The sequence below is a fragment of the Salmo trutta genome, chromosome 2 (assembly GCF_901001165.1).
Source record: "Salmo trutta chromosome 2, fSalTru1.1, whole genome shotgun sequence".
In the NCBI taxonomy this organism is placed as follows: domain Eukaryota; kingdom Metazoa; phylum Chordata; class Actinopteri; order Salmoniformes; family Salmonidae; genus Salmo; species Salmo trutta.
Window position 1 is genome coordinate 44,022,576 of NC_042958.1, and position 20,000 is coordinate 44,042,575.

Sequence of the window (20,000 nt, forward strand, 5' to 3'; positions counted from 1 at the left end):
TCTAGCAGGTCCAGGCTCTGCTGTAGGCCATGTGCTGTGGGGGTTTACTGCCAGGGCCCAGGTCTGGCAGTACTGCTCTAGCAGGTCCAGGCTCTGCTGTAGGCCATGTGCTGTGGGGGTTTACTGCCAGGGCCCAGGTCTGGCAGTACTGCTCTAGCAGGTCCAGGCTCTGCTGTAGGCCATTTGCTGTGGGTGACAGCAGGCATAGGTCATCTGCGAAGAGTAGGCATTTAACCTCTGAATTGTGGAGACTGTTCTGTTATTTTCTTACCAACTTTAATGCTGCACGTATTGCCAGTATACATTGATTTAATTATGTCATGTTTTTCCCCCTACACCACTTTCAATAACTTTGTAGAACAGTCCTGTATGCCAAATAGAATCAAATTATGTTTGGAAGTCGATAAAGCAAGCGTATATTTTGGTGGACATGTTATCTACCAGGGTGTGTAGGGTGTGTATATGATCAGTTGTGTGATGTTTTGGTATAAATCCAATTTGGTTTTTACTCAAGACATTGTGCTTATTAAGGAAGTTTAGAACTCTTACATTTATATTACTACAGAAAACCTTCCCCAGGTTACTGTTCACACAAATGCCTCTGTGATTGTTAGGGTCAAATTTGTCTCCGTTCTTAAAGATTGGGGTTATGAGTCCTTGATTCCAGATGTCAGGGAAATAACCTACACTCAGGATGAAATTAAACAGTTTTAATATAGCCAATTGAAATTTTGCGCTAGTGAGTTTGAGCATCTCATTTAGGATGCCATCAGGTCCGCATGCTTTTTTAAATTTGAGAGCCTGAAGTTTCTTATAGAGCTCCTGGTCAGTAATTGGGGAGTCCAATGTATTTTGATTGTCCTTTATAGCTTTTTCTAATCCATTCAACTTCTCATGAATTTGGCGTTGTTCTGCGTTTGTGTCCATTTGAACGGTGTTGTAGAGTGTTTTAAAATGGGTTGTCCATATGTCACCATTTTGTATCGCTAATTCCTCTTGTTTAGATTTTTCGTTTTTTCCAATTTTGCCAGAAGTTGTTTGTGTTTATGGACTCCTCAATTAGTGTCAGCTGCTTGCTGTTGTACTGTGCTTTTTTTGGTTCTGAGTGTACGTTTATAGAGTTTTAAAGTCTCATAGTAATGAAGGCGTAATTCACCATTATTTGGATCTCTGTGCTTTTGGTTGGATAGTGTTCTAAGTTTTTTCCTTATAATTTTACAATCTGCATCAAACCAGCTGTCATCTGTGATCTGTTTTGTTTTGTTTTTTGTCAATTTCAATTGTGCTTCTTTTGCCGTTTGCCTGAATATATAGTTGATGTTTTGTACTGCTAGATTGATGCCTTCTTTACTGTGAGTGAATGTGGTATCCAGAAAGTTATCTAAGAGTGTTTGGATATTTTGGTGACAGGTTGCTTTCTGGTATTCTTCTGTGCTGTTTTGGGCCCATCTGTATTAATTTCTGATGTTGTACAGCTTACTGGGCTGTGAATGTGTGGTTGTTTCCAGGTCTGTTCTTTTGAGGAACAATGTAATTTGGCTGTGATCAGACAGAGGTGTTAGTGGCTTAACAGTGAATGAGCTGAGAGAGAAGGGGTCAATGTCTGTAATCATATAGTCTACTGTGCTGTGGCCAAGAGGTGAGCAGTAGGTGAGTCCCCCCATAACCTACCATTGACAAAGTACAGACCCAGGCTTCTACAGACCTGCAACAGATCCCTTCCGTTTTTGTTGACGGTGCTGTCACTGTTGTTTCTATGGGGGAGATGAAGACAGTTAGAAACAGTATGGCCTGTAATAAAGCTGTCCCCTCGTGTGCTCGTTAGATCAGGTAGTGTTCCTGTGAGCACATTTGTGTCCCCACAGATGAGCACATTTATCTGGAAATGAGCACATTTCCTTAAATGGCACGTCTCTTCCTCAAGGGTGGGGAAGATCTCCTCTGAGTAATATGGGGATTCTGAGGGGCTAGATACACTGCTCAAAAAAATAAAGGGAACACTTAAACAACACAATGTAACTCCAAGTCAATCACACTTCTGTGAAATCAAACTGTCCACTTAGGAAGCAACACTGATTGACAATAAATTTCACATGCTGTTGTGCAAATGGAACAGACAACAGATGGAAATTATAGGCAATAAGCAAGACACCCCCAATAAAGGAGTGGTTCTGCAGGTGGAGACCACAGACCACTTCTCAGTTCCTATGCTTCCTGGCTGATGTTTTGGTCACTTTTTAATGCTGGCGGTGCTTTCACTCTAGTAGTAGCATGAGACGGAGTCTACAACCCACACAAGTGGCTCAGGTAGTGCAGCTCATCCAGGATGGCACATCAATGCGAGCTGTGGCAAGAAGGTTTGCTGTGTCTGTCAGCGTAGTGTCCAGAGCATGGAGGCGCTACCAGGAGACAGGCCAGTACATCGGGAGATGCGGAGGAGGCCGTAGGAGGGCAACATCCCAGCAGCAGGACCGCTACCTCCGCCTTTGTGCAAGGAGGAGCAGGAGGAGCACTGCCAGAGCCCTGCAAAATGACCTCCAGCAGGCCACAAATGTGCATGTGTCTGCTCAAACGGTCAGAAACAGACTCCATGAGGGTGGTATGAGGGCCCGACGTCCACAGGTGGGGGTTGTGCTTACAGCCCAACACCGTGCAGGACGTTTGGCATTTGCCAGAGAACACCAAGATTGGCAAATTCGCCACTGGCACCCTGTGCTCTTCACAGATGAAAGCAGGTTCACACTGAGCACGTGACAGACGTGACAGAGTCTGGAGACGCCGTGGAGAACGTTCAGCTGCCTGCAACATCCTCCAGCATGACCGGTTTGGCGGTGGGTCAGTCATGTTGTGGGGTGGCATTTCTTTGGGGGGCCGCACAGCCCTCCATGTTCTCGCCAGAGGTAGCCTGACTGCCATTAGGTACCGAGATGAGATCCTCAGACCCCTTGCGAGACCATATGCTGGTGCGGTTGGCCCTGGGTTCCTCCTAATGCAAGACAATGCTAGACCTCATGTGGCTGGAGTGTGTCAGCAGTTCCTGCAAGAGGAAGGCATTGATGCTATGGACTGGCCCGCCCGTTCCCCAGACCTGAATCCAATTGAGCACATCATGTCTAGCTCCATCCACCAACGCCACGTTGCACCACAGACTGTCCAGGAGTTGGCGGATGCTTTAGTCCAGGTCTGGGAGGAGATCCCTCAGGAGACCATCCACCACCTCATCAGGAGCATGCCCAGGCGTTGTAGGGAGGTCATACAGGCACGTGGAGGCCACACACACTACTGAGCCTCATGTTGTCTTGTTTTAAGGACATTACATCAAAGTTGGATCAGCCTGTAGTGTGGTTTTCCACTTTCATTTTGAGTGTGACTCCAAATCCAGACCTCCATGGGTTGATAAATTGGATTTCCATGGATTATTTTTGTGTGATTTTGTTGTCAGCATATTCAACTATGTAAAGGAAAAAGTATTTAATAAGATTATATCTTTAATTCAGATCTAGGATGTGTTGTTTAAGTGTTCCCTTTATTTTTTTGAGCAGTGTATTTTGCGCAAAGGAAAACATATTTTTCTGTCAGTACAAGTTATTTTTTTCAGTTTTAACCAAATGTGATATTTGCCAATTTTGAGGGGATCAATTAGATGTTGTAGTTTTAGATTTGTACCAAATTATCAATCCTCCAGAGTCTCTTCCTCTATTGACAGAGCTGTGTTTCTGTGATGGCACAATGACCTCTATGTAGCATGTGGGACAGTGAGTGACAATGCCAGCCTTACACCATGTCTCCTGCAGAATGATGACGTCAACATCTTTCAGATTTTTGTTGAACTCTGGTGTTAAACTCTTCAGTCTGAAGGTTGATGAGTTTAGACCCTGAATGTTCCACATGCTAACTGATAGGTTGATGAGTTTAGGCCCTGAATGTTCCACATGCTAACTGATAGGTTGATGAGTTTAGACCCTGAATGTTCCACATGCTAACTGATAGGTTGATGAGTTTAGACCCTGAATGTTCCACATGCTAACTGATAGGTTGATGAGTTTAGACCCTGAATGTTCCACATGCTAACTGATAGGTTGATGAGTTTAGACCCTGAATGTTCCACATGCTAACTGACAGGTTGATGAGTTTAGACCCTGAATGTTCCACATGCTAACTGATAGGTTGATGAGTTTAGGCCCTGAATGTTCCACATGCTAACTGATAGGTTGGTGAGTTTAGGCCCTGAATGTTCCACATGCTAACTGATAGGTTGATGAGTTTAGACCCTGAATGTTCCACATGCTAACTGATAGGGATTTCATGTTGCAAAAATAAAGAATAGCAGTCAGAAATACAGTAACTACAAACTAATAAGTTAAGAGATAAACAGGATAACAGCTAACATTCTTTCTGTTATATATAGAAATATTCCTATTCATTGAATAAGTAAATTCTAGTACAATAGGTAGGTGTGTGTGTGTGTGTGTGTGTGTGTGTGTGTGTGTGTGTGTGTGTGTGTGTGTGTGTGTGTGTGTGTGTGTGTGTGTGTGTGTGTTTAGTGCAGATGTATTGGAGGACCTTTTTAATCTCACTTAATCCTACAGGGTTCTCCTGTCCTCTGACGACCTCCGCGTAGCTGCGCTGGTCCTGCTGTTGGGCCCTGTGGAGTGGAGGAGGGCCAGGTCTGGGCCGTGGGGCTTCCTCTCTGGTCTTGTAGGTGTGGTGGTCTGGTGTGGGGTAGTAGGCTGGGCCCGGTCTGGTAGAGGTGGTGGTCTGGTGCGGGGTAGTAGGCTGGGCCCGGTCCGGTCTGGTAGAGGTGGTGGTCTGGTGCGGGGTAGTAGGCTAGGCCCGGTCCGGTCTGGTAGAGGTGGTGGTCTGGTGCAGGGTAGTAGGCTGGGCCCGGTCCGGTCTGGTTGAGGTGGTGGTCTGGTGCGGGGTAGTAGGCTGGGCCCGGTCCGGTCTGGTAGAGGTGGTGGTCTGGTGCAGGGTAGTAGGCTGGGCCTGGTCCGGTCTGGCTAAGCCGATTGAAGTGGTGATGCTCTGGTGGTGGGTGGGGCCTGTGGGGTGCGCTGGGTCTGGTGGGGCGATGAAGGGGTCTGGTGGGGCGTTGAAGGGGCCTGGGGCTCTTTGGTGGTGCAGTGGTCTGGTAGGGGTCTCTGGGTGGTCCTCTGTCCAGTGCGGCATGGGGTGTTTGTCTACCAAGTGCCACGTCCTTTAGAGACTTGGCAAACATCCCTACTGTCTGCTTCCTCAGGTGGTCGTGCAGATGCTCTGGGGTGATTGTTGTGTGGTGAGCAACGTGTACGTTCGGGAGTAGGCCACACCCTCTGGTGATGTCAGTGTTGACTTTTTGAATGGTACGGGGATGAAAGTCTTTGCGGGGCAGCAGAGTGGAGATGGTGATGTGGGAGTTGGGGAACCACTCAGAGGCCCTCTCTGCTACTCTGTTGACCAGGCTGCCTACTCTCTCCTGCTCCTCTCGCAGGTTGTTGGTGCCGGTGTAGGAGTTGGGGAACCACTCAGAGGCCCTCTCTGCTACTCTGTTGACCAGGCTGCCTACTCTCTCCTGCTCCTCTCGCAGGTTGGTGGTGCCGTTGTGAATAATGATGTGGCCTGGTGTGCCAGGTTGGGACAGGATGTGGAGTGCATCCTGTGTTTTTGGGCACCATATTTTGCACACCTTGTGTTGGGGGGAAGAGTTTATCTTCTTGGATGAATTTCCCATTTGAGTCAATGAGGATGGCCACCTCAGAGGGTTTTACCAGATTAGTGCGTTTACGGTCTGGGGCTGGAGTACACAGGGCCTGTGTACATGGAGGGTGTGTGGGGGTGTGTCAGGGGGGGCCAGAGAGCTTCTCTCTGTAGTAGATGTCTCCATGTGAGCCTCCCTGTTGACTGGGGGTGTGGGTGAAGTGTTGTCGGTATGGGGGGGGATTGTGGGTAAAGGTGGGTCAGTGGGGTTGTTAGGGGTGGTGAGGGGCTGCAGCTTCTCTCTAGGAGTCTCTACAGTCTGTTCTCTGTGCTGTAGCACCCTCTTGATGACAAACAACTCCTTTGCCATCTCCTCCTTTACCTGCACTAGCTTTCTCCTCATGGTGGCCTTTACCTCCTCAAGAGCTGTGGTAAGGCTCTCTCCTCATGGTGGCCTTTACCTCCTCAAGAGCTGTGGTAAGACTCTCTCTCAGCTCCTGGACAGAGTTCTTCAGCTGGGTCCTGCACTGGTTGATCTGGTCCTGTAGAAGCTCTGTGTCTGGGCTGGTGGTGGTGTAGCTGGGGGGCTGCTCCTTCAGCTCAGTAACCCATACCTCTAACACAGCCAGCCTGTCTCTCAACAGGCTGATGGTAGTGTGGTCTTGGCTCTGGTGGTTGTAGGCAGGCAGGGGGGAGGATAGCCCTGCTGTTGGGGTGCCTGAGGTGAGGGGAGAGGTCGGGGTGCTGTCCTTGTCTTTTTTGCTTTCCGCTATCTTCGTTAGGGTGGGGAAGTCCTGCACAACAGAGCTGAGTGCAGCCTCACTGTCCTGGACCATGATAGGGCCGTTCTGGTACATGTTTACCGTCAGAAACCTGTTTTCCTGGTCCTTATCGCTGTCCTCAAAAATGTGTATTTGCCTTCCCTTGCAGATGCATTTCTTTGTGGTACAGCTGAAATGCCTGGTTACAGCTGTATGCCAGGCAGTAGTGTGGTCTGTGTAAAATAACAGGTTTGTAACAGTCCTGTTTTGTGAGCAGTCGGCAAACAACGTTTCTGGGTTCTCCCTCAGAATTCTGTGTTTAAAATTGATTCTTCTCCCTTCTCTGATTTGATTTCTGCTGGGTATTCAAAAAAACAGGGGGTAAAGTCTCTCTCTGCTGTTGCTGTTGCTGCTAGCGCTGCCTCAGTGGCCATGTCACCTGTCAAATCAATAGCTCTACCTCTCTCCTTCCACGTACCTGCCAGCTCCCTCCTAACACACACAACTCACAGAGGCACAGACACACACACAGACATACACACTGCAATATCCTGTTTTTTTCTCTCCTCAAGTTCTCATTTGCAACTGCGACCTGGCCAAGATAAAGCGTAGCAATTCATAATAATTTGACACATACAACAACACAGAGTTACACATGGAATAAACAAAACATACAGTCAATAATACAGTAGGAAAAAAAAGAAGAAAAAAAAGTATTCTATATACAGTGAGTGCAAATGAGGTAAGTTAAGGGAGTTAAGGCAATAAATAGGCCATGGTGGCGAAGTAATTACAATATAGCAATTAAACACGGGAATGGTAGATGTGCAGAAGATGAATCTGCAAGTAGAGATACTGGGGTGCAAAGGAGCAAGATAAATAAATAAATACAGTATGGGGATGAGGTAGGTAGATAGATGGGCTGTTTACAGATGGGCTATGTGCAGTGATCTGTGAGCTGCTCTGACAGCTGGTGCTTAAAGCTAGTGAGGGAGATATGAATGTCTTTGTTTCTCTGTCTTCTCTTCCAGAGGTCACTAGTTTAATGTCTTTGTCTCTCTGTCTTCTCCTCCAGAGGTCACTAGTTTAATGTCTTTGTCTCTCTGTCTTCTCCTCCAGAGGTCACTAGTTTAATGTCTTTGTCTCTCTGTCTTCTCTTCCAGAGGTCACTAGTTTAATGTCTTTGTCTCTCTGTCTTCTCTTCCAGAGGTCACTAGTTTAATGTCTTTGTCTCTCTGTCTTCTCTTCCAGAGGTCACTAGTTTAATGGCTGGAAGGTAGAGGTCAAAGAGGGACAAAATGACCTCCATTCCGTCGATGGACAGGCACATACAGCAGACCAATGACCGTCTGTTATGTATCAAACAGGTGAGTGTCCACTTGTTTCCAACTTGGTCCCTGATGAAAGAGACACAATACACGTCAAACAGAAGAGAGCAACATTAATCCATCTGTATGACTTTATTGATGTTATTCAGTTTGTGTTAGTGAATTGTCTTTCAATCTAGTGTTGAACCGTACCATAAAATATAAATAGTTACAGCAGCATTTCCCAGACTGGATCCTGTGACCCCAAGGGGTGGACATTTTGTTTGTTGCCCTAGTACTACACAGTTGATTCAAATAATCTTAGCTTGATGATGAGTTAAAAAATATATATACAATACCAGTCAAAAGTTTGGGCACAGCTATTCATTCAAGGGTTGTTCTTTATTTGACTATTTTCTACATTTTAGATTCTTCAAATTAGCCACCCTTTGCCTTGATGACAGCTTTGCACACTCTTGGCATTCTCTCAACCAGCTTCACCTGGAATGATTTTCCAACAGTCTTGAAGGAGTTCCCAACTATGCTGAGCACTTGTTGGCTGCTTTTCCTTCACTCTGCGGTCCAACTCATCCCAAACCATCTCAATTGGGTTGAGGTCAGGTGATTGTGGAGGTCAGGTCATCTGATGCAGCACTCCATCACTCTCCTTCTTGGTCAAATAGCCCTTACACAGCCTGGTGGTGTGTTGGGTCATTGTCCTGTTGAAAAACAAATGATAATCCCACTAAGCCCAAACCAGATGTGATGGCATATCGCTGCAGAATGCTGTGGAAGCCATGCTGGTTAAGTGTGCCTTGAATTCTAAATAAATCACAGACAGTGTCACCAGCAAAGCACCCCCACACCATAGCACCTCCTCCTCCATGCTTCACGGTGGGAACCACACATGCGAAGATCATCCGTTCACCTACTCTGCGTCTCACAAAGACACGACAATTAGAACCAAAAATCTCACATTTAGACTCATGAGATCAAAGGACAGATTTTCACTGGTCTAATGGCCATTGCTTGTGTTTCTTTGCCCAAGCAAGTCTCTTCTTCTTATTGGTGTCTTTTAGTAGTGGTTTATTTGCAGCAATTCGACCATGAAGGCCTGATTCACACAGTCTCCTCTGAACAGTTGATGTTGAGATGTGTCTGTTACTTGAACTCTGTGAAGCATTTATTTGGGCTGCAATTTCTGAGGCTGGAAACTCTAATGAACTTATCCTCTGCAGCAGAGGTAACTCTGGGTCTTCCATTCCTGTGGCGGTCCTCATGAGAGCCAGTTTCATCATAGCGCTTGATGGTTTTTGCGACGACTGCACTTGAAGAAACTTCAACTCAAATAAAATTCCGGATTGACTGACCTTCATCTCTTAAAGTAATGAAGGAATGTCGTTTCTCTTTGCTTATTTTAGCTGTTTTTGCCATAATACGGTCTTGGTCTTTTACCAAATAGGGCTATCTTCTGTGTACCCTTACCTTGTCACAACACAACTGATTGTCTCAAACGCATTTAGAAGGAAAGAAATTCCACAAATTAACTTTTAAGAAGGCACACCTATTAACTGAAATGCATTCCAGGTGACTACCTCATGAAGAGTGTGCAAAGCTGTCATCAAGGCAAAGGGTGTCTGTTTTGATTTGTTAAACACTTTTTTGGTAACTACACAATTCCATATGTGTTATTTAATAGTTTTGTTGTCTTCACTATTATTCTACAATGTAGAAAATAGTACAAATAAAGAAAAACCCTTTTGTCTGGTACTGCGTATATTGCATTTTTATTCATAAAAAATACAATAAAATGTTTAACTCAGTCGGGGTCTCAACTCAACGTTGAGAGTTAGAATAGTAGAATACACCAGGTGATTCTATATTTGGTTGTGCATCAGCAGTTTTTCTCTTGTCACTAGGTTTCCATCCAATTGGTGATTGGTTTTCATACGAATATAAAAAAAATCTGCATAAAGAAAATATGCACATTTTCCTACCACTAGTGTTTCACAATTGTTGCATGTTGTGTTTCAAAAATTGCCCTTTTTCTCCCCAATTTCGTGGTATCCAATTGGTAGTTACTGTCTCGTCTCATTGCTGCAACTCCCGTACGGACTCTGGAGAGGCGATGGTCGAGAGCCATGCGTCCTCCGAAACACAACCAACCAAGCCACATTGCTTCTTGCCACAATGCCCGCTTAACCCGCAAGCCAGCCACACCAATGTGTCGGAGGAAACACCGTACACCTGGCGACCGTGTCAGCGTACATTGCCCCCGGCCTGCCACAGGAATCGCTGGAGTGCGATGGGACAAGAACATCCCTGCTGGCCAAACCCTCCCCTAACCCAGACGATGCTGGGCCAATTGTGCGCCGCCCCATGGGTCTCCCGGTCGCAGCCGGCTGCGACAGAACCTGGAATCTCACAGCTAGCACTGCGCCACTCGGGTGGCTGTGCGTTTATGTTTTTGTTCAGTGTAACTTAACAGAACGAGAGAAATTCCCCAAATCCAGATGACTCAAAGCTGATACAGACATACCCAAGACGACTCAAAGCTGATACAGACATACCCAAGACGACTCAAAGCTGATACAGACATACCCAAGACGACTCAAAGCTGATACAGACATACCCAAGATGACTCAAAGCTGATACAGACATACCCAAGACGACTCAAAGCTGATACAGACATACCCAAGATGACTCAAAGCTGATACAGACATACCCAAGACGACTCAAAGCTGATACAGACATACCCAAGATGACTCAAAGCTGATACAGACATACCCAAGACGACTCAAAGCTGATACAGACATACCCAAGACGACTCAAAGCTGATACAGACATACCCAAGACGACTCAAAGCTGATACAGACATACCCAAGACGACTCAAAGCTGATACAGACATACTCAAGATGACTCAAAGCTGATACAGACATACCCAAGACGACTCAAAGATGATACAGACATACCCAAGATGACTCAAAGATGTAATCGGCGCCAAAAGTGCTTCTACAAAGTATTGACTCAAGGGTGTGAATACTTATGTAAATGAGATATTTCTGTATTTTAATTTCAAATTCAGAAAACATGTTTTCACATTGTCGTTATGGGGTATTCTCATCACATGCACTTTCGTCATAATTTATTTTATCTGTTGCCTAATAAACTGCATGGTTTCCAGAGTCGTAGTGGGAGGACCACACACCATATCATCTCATGACTCCAAGTTTACTTCCATATGATAGCTATTATATCAATATTTTCACATTTAAAAAAATTCCATCATACATTTTACAGACTCAAAAAGATCCCACCATGTCGAACTAACAAATTATCCGTCTGCATTTATAAAATTGTACCGAAACTTCCTGTTTCCATCACGCTGTCGTGATTTATACAGACTTTACTCACATAAAAGCTATGGATGAAAACGTCATGTCAGCTAACAATTTTTACATTAGCAGGTTAGCCTAGCAAGCTATTTAAACGTGTAGTAATCATGGCCGAATACCAACCTGACACGCAGGCCACGTGCTCAGGGGCCCAGACCTCACTCAGATATCATAAGTCATGGCAAAATGGGTAGAATTACAGGAAATGTGGTGTAAAATGTAAATAAAATATATTATTCCCACCACATGGCAAAATGGGTAGAATTACATTAAACTTGCTTTAAAACAGCAACATTTTCATTCAATTGTGTAGAATTGGCCATTAAGAGCACCACCCACACCTAACCAAATCTAATTGGTCAAGGGTAGTGCACTACATAGGGAATAGGGAGCCAATTAGGACACAACCTGTATTTCTTTATCTACAGCCTATCTGTGCTTTTGGCTTTGTTTCTATGGGTTATTATGTCCACCACACAAAACATTGTAGCATTTACTGTTGTTTGTATATCACTGTATAAACACATGAGAAGAGATGGAGATTATTACATTACATTTCTTGAGGGGGAAGAGCTACTGCTGCTGCAATGCATTCTGGGCTGCTGCTGCTGTGCTAAGTGAGCGCATTTATCCATATGCCCCACACACACACACACACACACACACACACACACACACACACACACACACACAGAGAGAGACTAGCACAACAGTGGTGGTCGGTGCCATTAAAGATGAGGGGGCCTTATTTCTATTACAGCATATTGGATGACTCTCATTCATTATTCCATTCTCCCAGTTCAATGTAACAGCAATTGGTTTAGGATACTACACGATACTTAGATTTTCCCTTTATCCATCTTGAGGTTGCTACAACCTAGCCTATGGATGAAAGTTTACAATGTAGGTGAACACAGGTTGAAAGAATTGTGAGTAAATTAGGTGACAGACAGTGACACATTCAATACAGACTTGCACACTCTTGCCTGCATCTAGCTGATCTAGGGTGTAATCATTAGTCCAACCTTTGCAAATGAGAGTTTCTATTGGACAAATTCAGGTATGTTTATCCCCGTTTCATCAGTTTTTCAACAGAATCGGCAAAATGAAAACAACCCTGATCACACTCAAACACAGTTCACTTACATAGCAGCCACATACAAACAGCATGATCACTTTCATAGCAGCCACGTACAAACAGCATGATCACTTACATAGCAGCCACGTACAAACAGCATGGTCACTTTCATAGCAGCCACGTACAAACAGCATGATCACTTACATAGCAGCCACGTACAAACAGCATGATCACTTTGCTCGTTGTATACAGTGCTTTCGGAAAGTATTCAGACCCTTTACTCAGTACTTTGTTGAAGCACCTTTGGCAGCGATTACAGTCTCGAGTCTTCTTGGGTATGATGCTACAAGCTTTGGCACACCTGTATTTGGGGAGTTTCTCCCATTCTTCTCTGCAGATCCTCTCAAGCTCTGTGAGGTTGGATGGGGAGCGTCGCTGCACAGCTATTTTCAGGTCTTTGTCATTATGGGGCATTGATTCTAGATTGCTGAGAATTTGTATTTATTTAATACATTTTAGAATAAGGCTGTAAAAAATAAAATGTGGACAAAGTCAAGACTGTATACAACTATGTGCTCTCCTCCTCTCACCTTTTCCATTCCCTTGTGGACTTCAGTGCACAACACATCAGCTGTCTGTGACCAGGCGAAAAAAATTAAAAAACTTTCAAAGCCAAACCTTTCATATCATAACCTCTAACTGCTACACACAGCCTACACCGTTGTCACGTCATAGCCAACTAGAAGTACTATAACGTAACGCATTAGTAAGGCCACTGCAATCGTGCAGTACAGCGTACAGTCAGAAAGCAGTATAGCAGTGACACCGGCGGGCCCTGGTGGCAATAAATTAATAAAACCAAAAGCTTACCTTGACTTGGAAGAGTTCCAGTGTTGTGTTGGATAGTCATAGCCAGCTAGCTAACATAGCATACCGAGTTTCAAACTGCCTCTGGAAGCAACGTCAGCAAAATAACTGTTCATCGGGAGATTAATGAAATGGGTTTCCATGGCTGAGCAGCCGCACACAAGCCTAAGATCACCATGCGCAATGCCAAACATCGTCTGGAGTGGTGTAAAGCTCGACGCCATTGGACTCTGGAGCAGTGGAAACGCATACTCTGGAGTGATGATTCACGCCCCACCATCTGGCAGTGTGACAGACACATCTGGGTTTGGCAGAGGCCAGGAGAATGCTACCTGCCCCAATCCATAGCGGCAACTGTAAGGTTTGGTGGAGGAGTAATAACGGTCTGTTTTTCATGGTTCGGTCTAGGCCCCTTAGTTCCAGTGAAGGGAAATCTTAACACTACAGCGTAAAATGACATTCTAGACAATGTTGTGCTTCCAACTTTATGGCAACAGTTTGGGGAAGGCCCTTTCCTGTTTCAGCATGACAATACCCCTGTGCACAATGCGAGGTCCATACAGAAATGGTTTGTCGAGATCGGTGTGGAAGAACTTGACTCCCCTGCGCAGAGCCTTGACATCAACCCCAGGTGAATCCAGGTTAAAAAGCTATGATCTCTTATTGATGTCACTTGTTGAATCCACTTCAATCACTGTAGATGAAGGGAAGGAGACAGGTTAAAGAACGATTGTTAAGCCTTGAGACAATTGAGACATGGATTGTGTATGTGTGCCATTGAGGGTGAATGGGCAAGACACACAAATCTAGTCTGTTCTGAGGGCAAAATAGGGGGGTGCAACTCAATATTAGGAAGGTGTTCCTAATGTTTGCATATTGAGTGTAGGATAGAGCCTATATAAACACAATGTGTCAATGCTGTTGCATGCATATATACTCACCAGCCAGTTTATTGGGTACATCACCCTATTCACGAAAATGGTTCGCTTCTACAGACAGTGAAGTCAGTTGACCGTGGCTTGTTATATAAAGCAGGCAGGCATCGAGGCATTCAGTTACTGTTGGATCGAACCTTAGAATGGGCTAAACTAGACTTGGACTGTGGTATGGTCATCAGTGGCAGGCATGTCGGAGCCAGTATTTCAGAAATGGCCACCCTCCTGGAATTTTCACGGACCATGACAGTGTCTAGGGTTTCCTGAGAATGGTGCGACAAACCAAAAAAAAACATCCAGTCAGCGGCAGTCCAGTGGGGGAAAACAGCTCGTTGATGAAAGAGGTGAAAGGAGAATGGCAAGAATCATGCAAGTTCACAGGCGGGCCACAAACAGACAAATAACGACACATTGCAAACAGTGGTGTGCAAAATGGCATCTTGGAACGTACAAGTCGTCGATCCTTGTCATGGATGGGCTATTGCAGCTGACGACCACACGGGGTTCCACTCCTATTAGTTAAAAACAAGAAGAGGCAGCTCCAGTGGCCATCACCAACACTGGACAATGAGGAGGAGAAAAACATCTCCTGGTCTAACGAATCCCGGTTCCTGTTGCGTCATGCTGATGACAGAGTAAGGTTTTGGTGTAAGCAGCATTAGTCCTGCCTGGTTTTAATGGTACAGGTTGGTGGTGGACCACCATCCAATCTGAAACAACTGCTTCATGCCTTCCAATCAGCATTGACCAACGTCCCTTTGGTACATTTCCGACTTGTAGAATCCATTCTCTGAAGAATTCAGGCTGTTCTGGAGGCAAAAAGGGGTCCGACCCAGTACTAGATGAATGTATCTAATAGACTGTCTGGTAAGTGTAGCTTAAATTATATATTAATAAACACATATAGATGAGATGTTGTTATGAAGGGTAATAGATGAGATGTTGTTATGAAGGGTAATAGATGAGATGTTGTTATGAAGGGTAATAGATGAGATGTTGTTATGAAGGGTAATAGATGAGATGTTATGTAGGGGTAATAGATGATATGTTATTGAAGGGTAATAGATGAGATGTTGTTATGAAGGGTAATAGATGAGATGTTGTTATGAATGAGATGTTGTTATGAAGGGTAATAGATGAGATGTTGTTATGAAGGGTAATAGATGAGATGTTGTTATGAAGGGTAATAGATGAGATGTTATGAATGAGATGTTGTTATGAAGGGTAATAGATGAGATGTTATGAATGAGATGTTGTTATGAAGGGTAATAGATTAGATATTATGAAGGGTAATAGATGAGATGTTGTTATGAAGGGTAATAGATGAGATATTATGAAGGGTAATAGATGAGATGTTGTTATGTCGGGGTAATAGAGGAGATGTTATGAAGGGTAATAGATGAGACGTTGTTATGAAGGGTAATAGATGAGATGTTATGAAGGGTAATAGATGAGATGTTGTTATGAAGGGTAATAGATGAGATGTTATGAATGAGATGTTGTTATGAAGGGTAATAGATGAGATATTATGAAGGGTAATAGATGAGATGTTGTTATGTCGGGGTAATAGAGGAGATGTTATGAAGGGTAATAGATGAGACGTTATGAAGGGTAATAGATGAGATGTTGTTATGAAGGGTAATAGATGAGATGTTGTTATGAAGGGTAATAGATGAGATGTTATGAATGAGATGTTGTTATGAAGGGTAATAGATGAGATATTATGAAGGGTAATAGATGAGATGTTGTTATGAAGGGTAATAGATGAGATATTATGAAGGGTAATAGATGAGATGTTATGTCGGGGTAATAGAGGAGATGTTATGAAGGGTAATAGATGAGACGTTGTTATGAAGGGTAATAGATGAGATGTTGTTATGAAGGGTAATAGATGAGATGTTGGTATGAAGGGTAATAGATGAGATGTTGTTATGTAGGGGTAATAGATGAGATGTTGTTATGAAGGGTAGTAGATGAGATGTTGTTATGAAGGGTAATAGATGAGATATTATGAAGGGTAATAATGAGATATTATGAAGGGTAATTGATGAGATGTTGTTATGAAGGGTAATAAATGAGATGTTGTTATAAAGGGGTAATAGATTAGATGTTGTTATATAGGGGTAATAGATTAGATGTTATGAAGGGTAATAGATGAGATGTTGTTATGAAGGGTAATAGATGAGATGTTATGAAGGGTAATAGATGAGATGTTGTTGTGAAGGGTAATAGATGAGATGTTGTTATGAAGGGTAATAGATGAGATGTTGTTGTGTAGGGTAATAGATGAAATGTTGTTATGAAGGGTAATAGATGAGATGTTATGAAGGGTAATAGATGAGATGTTGTGAAGGGTAATAGATGAGTTGTTATGAAGGGTAATAGATGAGATGTTATGAAGGGTAATATATTAGATGTTATGTAGGGGTAATAGATGAGATGTTGTTATGAAGGGTTAATAGATGAGATGTTATGTAGGATAATAGATGAGATGTAATGAAGGGTAATAGATGAGATGTTTTTATGAGGGGTTAATAGATGAGATGTTATGTAGGATAATAGATGAGATGTTGTTATGAGGGGTTAATAGATGAGATGTTATGTAGGATAATAGATGAGATGTTATGTAGGATAATAGATGAGATGTTGTTATGAGGGGTTAATAGATGAGATGTTATGTAGGATAATAGATGAGATGTTATGAAGGGTAATAGATGATGTTGTTATGAGGGGTTAATAGATGAGATGTTATGTAGGATAATAGATGAGATGTTGTGATGGGGTAATATATGAAATGTTGATTTATGTTGATTAAACCCTTGATACAGGCTAATACACAATAACTAGTCAATCATTATGTCTCTAAGGCGGCTGCATCCCTAGACATACATACATCAGTCAGTCTTTCTTTGTGTCTCTCTGGTTGGTCTGGAGTGTGTATACATGTTGGAGTACTCTCCCACCCAGGGGGTAGTGGGTATGTCTCTTGGCCACTAGTTAGGCTTGATTGGTGGGTTTTGGCTGGAGAAGAGGCAACATCTGCGAAGTGGCAGTGCCAAGCGTGCGCAGCAAGAGCAGCAGCCACTATCACACTTGGTGTGACCAATTGTTCTGAGTGCAAAGAACAGTAATCACACCAAGCCACAGTGGAGATGACGTTGAACAGTATCACACCAAGCCACAGTGGAGATGGCGTTGAACAGTAATCACACCAAGCCACAGTGGAGATGGTGTTGAACAGTATCACACCAAACCACAGTGATAATGGTGTTGAACAGTAATCACACCAAGCCACAGTGATAATGGTGTTGAACAGTAATCACACCAAGCCACAGAGGAGATGGTGTTGAACAGTAATCACACCAAGCCACAGTGGAGATGGTGTTGAACAGTCACTCCAAGCCACAGTGATAATGGTGTTGAACAGTAATCACACCAAGCCACAGTGATAATGGTGTTGAACAGTAATCACTGCAAGCCACAGTGGAGATGGTGTTTTATTTGTTTACCTCCTTTATACATAACATATCCCTCCAAACAATTCCTCCTTGTCTCTCTATATATTTATCTTTCTGCTTCCCCTCTCTTCTCCTCTCTCTTTCTCTCCATCCCCCTCTCTTCTCTCTCTTTCTTTTCTCCCTCTCTCTCTACATCTCATCTCTCTGTCTCCCTGTCCTCTACATCTCATATCTCTCATATCTATCTCTCTCATATCTCTCATATCTCTCTCTCTCATATCTCTCATATATCTCTCTCTCATATCTCTCATATCTCTCTCTCTCATATCTATCTCTCTCATAACTCTCATATATCTCTCTCTCATATCTCTCATATCTATCTCTCATATCTCTCATATCTCTCTCTCTCATATCTCTCATATCTCTCTCTCTCATATCTCTCATATCTCTCTCTCATATCTCTCTCTCTCATATCTCTCTCTCTCATATCTCTTGCTCTCGCTCTCGCTCTCGCTCTCTCTCTCTCTCTCTCCCCCCTCCTCCCCTTCCCTCCATCCTTGGTACACTGACTGAGTGTGTGTTTATCTTCCAGTCTAATCTATATTTAGCATCTCTGAATGTGAGTTTCTCCAGAGCTGACTCTATCCAACAGCAGGATGCACATTCTCTTAACCCCCTTCACACACACAGTACACACACAGTGTACACACACACACACACACACACACACACACACACACACACACACACACACACAGTACACACACAGTACACACACAGTACACACACACACACAGTACACACACACACACACACAGTACACACACACACACACACACAGTGTACACACACACACACACACACACAGTACACACACAGTACACACACACACACACACACACAGTACACACACACACACACACACACACACACACACACACACACACAGTACACACACACACACAGTGTACACACACACACACACACACACACACACAGTACACAAACACACACCTGCCCCTACCCTGAACAAAGATTTACTCTGCAGGGAAATGGTCTAGGACTCCACATGAAATAAACAAGACTGGTTTCATCTGGCCCTTGTCAAACGCTGCTTTTACAAAGGGATTTGGAGGCTAATCAAATGCTGACCTCTACTGCCACCTAAAGAGAAGAAGAAAAACCTCCTGACTGTAACTAGTCTGCTGCTTTCCCCCCCTTCCTGTCTCTTACAGAGGAGAGGAACAGACCTGGGTTTAAATAGTATTAGAAATCATTTAAAATACTTTATCTGGGCTCAATTGAGCCCGCCTGGCTCAACTGTACCAATAGAATAGAACTGCAAAACTGCAAAGCAAACCCAGTCCACCTGGCCCTTCATGCAGGCTAGAGCAAACGCTGATAGTATTGAAAGATGTTGAATACTGATTGAACCCAGGTGTGTGGAGGAGGTGGAATCAAAGCAAGCAGCTCAGTTCAACATGACAAGCTGTACTATGTGCCTTTTGATGCTGCTTAGCTGTGGACTGAGTTTCTGATTTGTAACCTAGCAAGCACACCAGAAAGGAAAAAGCAGCGTGTGGGTATAATCTCTCAGCAGAAAGGCAATAAACTGCTTCAGAGAGGATAGGAGAGAGGAGAGATACCTTATTTTCCCTTTATTTAATCTGGGATTTAATCACATTGAGATTGACATCTGTTTTAATCAGGGATTTAATCACATTGAGATTGACATCTGTTTTAATCGGGGATTTAATCACATTGAGGTGAGACAATGTGGTCGTGTCGTGAGTGACATTCTCTGCCTGATCTGCTGTTCTCTTTGTCACCTTTAGTCTCTTTGTCACCTAGAGTTGTCCTCCTTTAGTCTCTTTGTCACCTGGAGTTGTCCTCCTTTAGTCTCTTTGTCACCTGGAGTTGTCCTCCTTTAGTCTCTTTGTCACCTAGAGTTGTCCTCCTTTAGTCTCTTTGTCACCTGGAGTTGTCCTCCTTTAGTCTCTTTGTCACCTGGAGTTGTCCTCCTTTAGTCTCTTTGTCACCTGGAGTTGTCCTCCTTTAGTCTCTTTGTCACCTAGAGTTGTCCTCCTTTAGTCTCTTTGTCACCTGGAGTTGTCCTCCTTTAGTCTCTTTGTCACCTGGAGTTGTCCTCCTTTAGTCTCTTTGTCACCTGGAGTTGTCCTCCTTTAGTCTCTTTGTCACCTGGAGTTGTCCTCCTTTAGTCTCTTTGTCACCTGGAGTTGTCCTAATTTAGTCTCTTTGTCACCTGGAGTTGTCCTCCTTTAGTCTCTTTGTCACCTACATGGTCTGCAACCTAAATGGAATCCTGTACCCTACATAATGCATTACTTTTACACTACGGGTCCTTGTCAAAAGTAGTGCAGAGCACTATATAGGGACTAGGGTTCCATTTGGGACTCAGACATGCTGTACATTACCAGAGGAACAGCTTTAATGATGTACAGAACCAGATGAACAGCTTTACTGTTGTACAGAACCAGAGGAACAGAGGAACAGCTTTACTG

At 43.8% G+C, this 20,000-nt stretch overlaps 1 protein-coding gene across 1 annotated transcript in view; it reads left to right on the forward strand.

Annotated features, from left to right (window-relative positions):
- Positions 1-20,000, forward strand: part of LOC115155607 (zinc finger MIZ domain-containing protein 1) — a 387,284-nt gene that overhangs the window by 217,116 nt on the left and 150,168 nt on the right. Inside the window, exon 3 of the mRNA XM_029702387.1 lies at positions 7,689-7,804. Within this exon, the coding sequence (XP_029558247.1) occupies positions 7,736-7,804 (69 nt within the window). The 5' untranslated portion in view covers positions 7,689-7,735. The remainder of the gene's footprint in view (positions 1-7,688; positions 7,805-20,000) is intronic.